The 7,500-nt window shown below is 40.7% G+C and overlaps 1 protein-coding gene and 1 long non-coding RNA gene across 2 annotated transcripts in view; both read left to right on the forward strand.

The window, feature by feature from the left end:
• Nucleotides 1-7,500, forward strand: part of LOC138022004 (uncharacterized) — a 254,279-nt gene that overhangs the window by 96,345 nt on the left and 150,434 nt on the right. The gene's annotated exons all lie outside the window — the stretch shown is intronic.
• The window catches only part of LOC138018829 (putative leucine-rich repeat-containing protein DDB_G0281931), a 5,980-nt gene continuing 3,919 nt past the window's right edge, over nt 5,440-7,500 (forward strand). The window contains exons 1-2 of the mRNA XM_068865508.1: nt 5,440-5,563; nt 7,010-7,500. The exon at nt 7,010-7,500 is cut by the window's right edge and continues 1,078 nt beyond it. Coding sequence (XP_068721609.1) covers nt 5,440-5,563; nt 7,010-7,500 — 615 coding nt within the window. The remainder of the gene's footprint in view (nt 5,564-7,009) is intronic.

The raw sequence follows: 7,500 nt of genomic DNA on the forward strand, positions 1-7,500 counted from the left end.
ATGCGCAGTAATCTCTTTCACAACATTTTCCGTTTGACTGATAATCTCTACACCCTCTCTGCTGAGTTTAGGACAACAGGAAAAATTACTTATTAAAAACTCAAGCTAAAGCGTAGTAATTCGCTTACTGCACCGTAATTTCTCAGCACGACTGGCCGTCCACTTGACATAAAAATCCTACAAATCGAAAGGTATTAGTTTGGTGTGGACAGTCGCCACGGTAAGGACGAATTCATATCCAAAATAAACACCCGTAGCCGGCCACAAAAAAGGGTGCGAACTAAGACAAACGATTCTTATTACTCAATTGCTGGTAAAGGTAAAGGTACACCTTAACGTCGGTAATTCCTTTACCCTCTGAAGGGTATTCTCTCAGGAAGCCGAAGAACTGAAAAAAATCCCAAGTTCTAGCTTATCAAACCGCTTTTCAAAGTCTCATCTGATCAAAAAGAATTTAACTGTCTCAAACATGATTGCTTTCAAGTGCATTCATTGCAGATAAATGTACTGCAATCCAATGTAAATATATCCGGCTTTGAGAATGTTCGGCTATAATATGTCTGACGAATGATGACAAGAAAACTCGCCAATGATACTTGCTGATGTAAACTTAAATGGCGACGTGGTGTTTGATTGTTGAAATATGCCAGAATCTCTGTCAACACGGAATTGCAAACATTTTTAGGCCTTCTTCTTTTTTTTAGCGAGTTTAACAAAAGTATGCGAGCAGCGAGGCATCCATTAAGAAGGAGAACGTTAAAGATGAAATGATATATGAAATGGGTCATATGTGAACTGCGGATATGAAATCAAGTGAAGGTATGATCCTCGCAGTTATGAACGCAATTTTTACAATTGCGTGGAGATACCTGAAAACTTCAGGACTTCAACAGTGCGACGCTCTAACCAACTGAGCTATGATGCCACTGACGTTGGGAGCTGGTCATTTGTGGGTTCTAATGTTCCTCTGACGAATGAATCAATGGTCATAACTGCGAGGATCATAGCTTCACTTGATTTCATATCTGCAGTTCATATGTGATCCATTTTTATTCATATATCATTTCATCTTGATTCATTCCTCACAGGAAAATTAGAGACTTCTTCACGCAAATGTAAAAATTTCCTTCATAACTGCAAGGATCATAGCTTCACTTGAAGGAAAAAACATTATCTGAAAAGGTAACCGTTTTAAATAAGTGTTTTGTATCTCGCTCTATTTCTCTCAGCTTTACGGTGTTCTCCCGTTGAAATTTTCTCTTCTTCTCCTTCCTCGGCTACTCTTGAGACCTTTTTCGCTTAAATTTCTCAAATTTCGTAACCTCTTCTATCGTGCTCTTTCCTGCTCTTCATCCCGTTGCTCGTCACTGATAGTAAAAACTCTTTTTCAAAAGTGACGAAGGTCAGTGGGATAAATGCAGGCTGCACAAAGGCTTCCCGCCAAGAAAATTTGCCCTTTCGCGCCTCAAAGCTGTATTCGCGAGACTCCCCTCCAGTCCCTTTCGTAGTCTCCCATCCCACTCCCACAGAATCTGTACAGACGGACGGACGCACGCTCAGTCAATCACGTGGCAACCGAACAAAGAAGGGCTGACCATATTCTCTTAAGTATGGGGCACTGCCCCAGGCCGCGAAAGAGTTCCGCTATTATAAACTTTTATTACATCTATAATAATATTTGTAGTACCCCAGCCCTAGTGAGACAAAACAATATAACTTTCTGTCTAGTTTTTCGATTCTTAAAAATTGTAAGCATAATTCTTTTTAGCGATGACATTTGGAATAAAATCATTGTTTTATTATTATTATTATTATTATTATTATTATTATTATTATTATATATATTTTTTGTTATTAAGTGTAGTAGTAAAAAAAGTAGCAGTATGTTCTTATGCATGATGCTTTGTTGTCTCACAGTTGCTCATATTATTCTTTGAGAAAGAGTACCATGATATTATTTGTGTGCTCCTCAGGTGGCTATTACTCAGATACTGCAGCTTTTGTCGCCGACAGTTGCCGGAAGTGTACAAATGGCACCTTCGTCCACAAAAATAAAGCACCGGGAAAAAATTCTTTTGATTGTGGTGCTTGTCCTCAAGGTTAGATACTAGAATATAGATACACTTAACTAAACCGTAAATCCTGTAACTGCGAAAAGTCAGTGAAGTCAACAACGCAAGATCCAAGCCAAATTCCAGATACAGAACCAGTATACACCCTTTTAATAAGTCTAATATATGCCGCTTTCCGCTAATGACGTCAAACTCATGCTTGTTGAACCAAACTTTATTTAGGAGACTTAACTGATTAGAATGTAATGTAAAGTGCTAGGTTTCTACCCCATATGAACCACGTAAGCGTTAGGCCTACTAATGGAAATGGGCCCACACAAGGACAGAGAAAAACTCTGACCAGGGTGAGAATTGAACCCACGACCTTGTAGCTCAGTCGGTAGAGCAGCGCTGTTCTAACCCTGGTCAGAGTTTTTCTCTGTCCTTGTGTGGGCCCATTTCCATTGGTAGGGCAAACGCTCACATGGTTCATCAGTTTAAGTCTGTTGAAATATAAGTGCTACACGGCCTACGTTTGTGAAAACGTAACCCTTCCTTGTATTCAGGAGAGCCTCAGGCTCAGACCGCTTCTGCTTTTTCAAACTCCGCCAAAGTCTCTCATAATGCTATAACAAAAACAGGCCATGATAGCACGCAACGAATTGGGTTCATAAAGCCCGCCTCAGACGGTGAGGAAAGAGCTGAGCAAACTGCCTCGCGAGGCGGTTTGCTCAGCCGTTTTCTCACCGTGTGCGGGGAACGTTTGGTGAGAAATTGGCCTCGGCGAGGCCGTGAGGAAAAAATCAAACATGTTTGATATTTTTCGCCTCGCGAGGCAAATTCCTCATTGTGTGCGGCCATCGTGAAAATCGAGTTGAGCTTGGTCAATGAAGCATCCAATAAAAATACATGGCATTCTCACGTGACTTCAGTGAGGTCGGAATTTCTTCCTCCAACACCATCCTGAACTGCTGGAGTCACGTGAGTATGGTATGTATTTTTAACGGATGCTTGATTAAACCAAGCTCAGCTCGATTCTCACGATGGCCGCACACATTGAGGAATTTGTCTCGCGAGGCCAAAAATATCAAACATGTTTGATTTTATCCTCACGGCCGCGCGAGGCGAATTTCTCACCATAATTTCCCCGCACACGTGAGGAAACGGCTGAGCAAACCGCCTCGCGAGGCAGTTTGCTCAGCTCTTTCCTCAAGTGTGCGGCGGGCTTAACCTTCGTTGTTTTCTTTCTCTCGTACTGTTATAATAACTTCGAACGAACTCAGTTCGTGAGGGGCAATTTCTTCTGTTGGCCTTGACTTATCTTTTAGCGTTTAAAACTCGTTATGAAAAGCAACATTCCGTTCAGTTTTCTTCTTGATGTTTTACTTTTCTTGTCTTTCGATCTGAAAAACTTGGATTGCTCGAACAAGAGGCCATGGTTCGCCCTTTGTCCAATAAAGCCTTCAGTGAAAGGCGGGAAAACCGTTACGATTTCAGTTTGTCACAAGTGAAAAATCTCGTATGCAACTTGTGATTGGTCATCATGACTATGTTTTTCACCAGTGAGAAATACCACATGCACGACCACTCAGATTGCTTGTACTCTGTAAAGAATCATTGTTTAGATGAGGCTATGTGAACACGGAAAATGTCCTCTATTGCTTAAATGTTAAACGATTTATTTTGTAGTGAATCTCAGTACATATATAATAAAGATATTTATTGCCCCCACGCAGGGATTTTGCCAAGAGGCAAATTCTTAGGAGGCATCACTGTAGCTTGCGCGTATATAGAGTTACAGTGATATAGTGTTACACATGTAGCGTGTATTACCAGGAAAAATCTCGACTTGAAAGCTGCAAGCGCGAACGGAATAATCGGGAAATGATGACGTTTTCACAACAAATGCCCGCAAGTCTTGGGTAATGATGACGTAGAAGAGAATGGCCGAAGAAACGTAATTATGGAAAAAAATCTTGCTATTTGTGAGGGTGCGTCGTACCTAGCTATATATTAGAGCTAGCAGCAAGCGTTGCGCGAAGTAAGAGTTACGGTGTGTCGGTGTAGTGCTTCGTAAGTACTCTAAGCATCATTTTTTGTGCGAGAGGGATCAAAGTAATCGATTATATTTCGCCCGAATTGTTCTGCGAGACCAAGATGAGATAATTGAGGTTAACTATCAATAGAGTTATTTCAGTAGAGTTATGACTTAGAGTTAGAGTTAACGTCTGCTAAAATCCTGAATTCAAGATTTTGGAAGTCCAAAATCTTGAATTTAGGATTTTGGAAGTCCAAAATCTTGACTTCAGGATTTTGGAAACTTAACTTTAACTCTACGACATAACACTATGAAAATAACTCTAAGAATAGCTGTCCACGAGATAATTCAATGTAATTGCGGGATTAATTAAATAAATACGAGCATGTCACGGTGCGTCACACATTACGTGCCGTGCAATAGAGCGTTGGACCATCTTCTTATTTCAACTCTGTTTTCTCACAAAGGAGCCGGAAAGTGACTACACTATTTTATCACAACCAGGAAAATTCTTCGGTTTGACTATTTTAAGCATTTAAAAAAATTAAAAACATTCGCAAACGAATTGTTTCATTTGGGTTAATTGACGAACATTGCGCAGCCACACATAACTTTCGAATAAATTATCGCAACATAGGAAACTCTTAAACAAGCAAAACCATGTCATGGGTAGCTGCATTGTTGGGGATACTCTCAAAATTTCCAAATTCTAATTTTTGGTACCAGAAGAGTTTTCTACACAAAATTTTCACTCGATGTACGTATCACTTAATAATACCGTGACACCGTTTCAGTTCCTTCATCCGGTCAGATTTTAACACTCCCTGTTTCTTACTATTCATTTGGCCATTTAATCCTACAACTGCGATTATATAATTCAGATCAAGGACATCTAAATAAAGCATTGACATTAAATCGTGCAGCGGTGGTTATTCACGTTACTCAAGACTAAAAAACGTCATCCTTTGCCGCATGTTACATTTTAAAAAACCAAGGCCACATTGTGGTAAATATTGAACACGCGTTTTCTTTCGTTTTTGTTTCGACTGGTACACCATGTGTCCGCCATGATCAAACTGTCTATTCACAACGCCCTTTTCATATTCGGTACTGAATTCAGGGGCCCAAAAAATGTCACTTCCGGTGTAGCCTGCGTAGCAAGCGTTCCTTTTCGACAAAAAGAGCTTCGAAACGATTTTCCGCAAACTGGCCGCGCGCAAGTTTAGGCAAGAGACTGAGGGAACGTTTGCAAGAAGACCCCCTATTTTTGAAAAACGCCCACCTTTTTATGGTTGACTTGACACACGCTGATTGACGTCTTATTAACAAATTAGCCAATAAAAGATAACCATGTTAACACATGTTGGCTTCCGACAAAACAAACGGAGGCACCGAGGAAACACCGAGTGGATCAACGCAGAATTTGCCAGTGTGATTTTAAATGTTAAATTTGTAACGGCAGCTTCTAAGCCGGGTACGACTGGTTATGTTTCTTCTAAGAATTTGTTTAAACCATCGAAAAGAAACTTACGGGCAAATTCTAGCTCATATTTGCAGAGCGGTTGGAATAGAAGTTATCGAAAACAACAGCCAATTTTCAGAACTTGTAAGCAATCCGTGCGCTCGTAAAATACGAAATTTAGAAACATATAAACTCGTACAGAGTTCGATGGGTAGCAAGTAAGGCCGTTAAATGCAAATCTCCAGCAAAGCTGACCATTCAAATAGGTTTAAGTTTAAAACTAACGACGATTTCAGTGCGACTTGCTGGCTATTTTGTTGGTGCAGAGTGGTTGACGAAATGGATCTGGAAATTACAGGCAAACCTCCTCGCTAGTTTGATAATCCACAGTACGTTTTTGGTCAAATCGTCACGACATCGTAGATGAAATAGCAAGTAAAAGTGCTTTAAAAAATCGAATAACTTTACAAAGGAGCCGCTTTCTTCTCACAATAATTAAGAGAAGATTTAACAGGCTGCGTAGTTGTCTTCATCTTGTCTCAATCCATGATATAGGACTCAAGCTTACATCAGGCAAGGTACGCAGAGAATTTGACGAATTTCCTTGATCCTGAAACATGTGGATTCTGATAGTTCGCAGGCATTTTATTAATTCATCTTGCGTAAAAAAAAAGTATCTTTTGCAAGCGACCGAAAAGCTCACTTCAGTTCAGTCCAAACTTTTCGTCGACAATAAGCGCTGCCAAAGTTTTGTTAAATAACGATCGAATCTTTTGCTTTTAATGAATTACGGAAACGCCATAGCGGCTTCAGCTGACACGTAAATAATATTGAATTTCCCTTGCTGGATATTGTTTGTGGGGAGGGACGAGCCTAAAAACGGCTGCGAAGGAGGCTATTGTCACGCTAGAACTTAGGAGAAATATTTTGCTCCAGAATTTGTCACCTGTCAATCATTGTGACTGTGCCGCACCAATCAGAAGCCCCCGTTCGTGGGCGAACGGGTTTTTCAAAAATAGGGGGTCTTCTTGCAAGCGTTCCCTCAGTCTCTTGCCCCAACTTTCGCGCGGCCAGTTTGCAGAAAATCGGTTCGAAGCTCTTCTGTCGAACAGGAACGCTTGCTACGCAGGCTACTTCCGGTGCTTTCAGAGGTATGTCCGCTACCTTACAAAACTGTCAACAACCCTTCTGATTTGTTGTCTCTCCTCTTCAACATCAACTGCTCCGTTTGTAAACGCAGGCCACATCTACCTGGGCCCTGGAGACATTAAATTCCGCGTATAACTATGCTTAACAGCTGTAGTGTCAACTATTACTAGTTAATATGAATGAGTTAATAAATGTTTACCTATACACCAGGGAAAATGTAACATAGCTAAATTAAACCATGTTTCGGCATTCCTTTTTTGTTCAAATAAATGAATATGTGAATAAATTGTGGTGTCTGATTTTTTCCAGGTACGGAAGCAAATTTGTTTGCTGGATTTCGGGCATGTCACTGTCGTGAGGGATTCTTTCGAAGGCACCTGTTTGAATTTTGCGAGCCATGTGAAAAGCAAGATGGATTCAAATGCGAAAAGGAAGCCGTTACTCTTCAAACCGGTTACTGGTGGAAATGGGAGAACAATACAAACAAAGAACTTTACAAATCCTTCAGAAAGGTCTTAGACGGGAATTCTCCTGTTGAAATCCAATCCATCATTGAGTACCCATACTCTCTTCCTCGACCACATAAGTGCCCAATATCGGAATCATGTCTGGGGGATTTTGACTCGAAATGTGATGTTGGATATGAAGGACCATTGTGTGCAGTGTGTAGTCCCGGATATTACAAACAGTTGAAGACATGCAGAGAGTGCCCATCAAAAACATGGATGATCGGACAGCTTTCCGTCATAGCAGCGGTGACTATTATAATCACTGCGGTCGTGGTTTGGAGAGGCAGGAAA

Source organism: Montipora capricornis, chromosome 10 (assembly GCF_036669925.1).
Source record: "Montipora capricornis isolate CH-2021 chromosome 10, ASM3666992v2, whole genome shotgun sequence".
NCBI lineage: Eukaryota > Metazoa > Cnidaria > Anthozoa > Scleractinia > Acroporidae > Montipora > Montipora capricornis.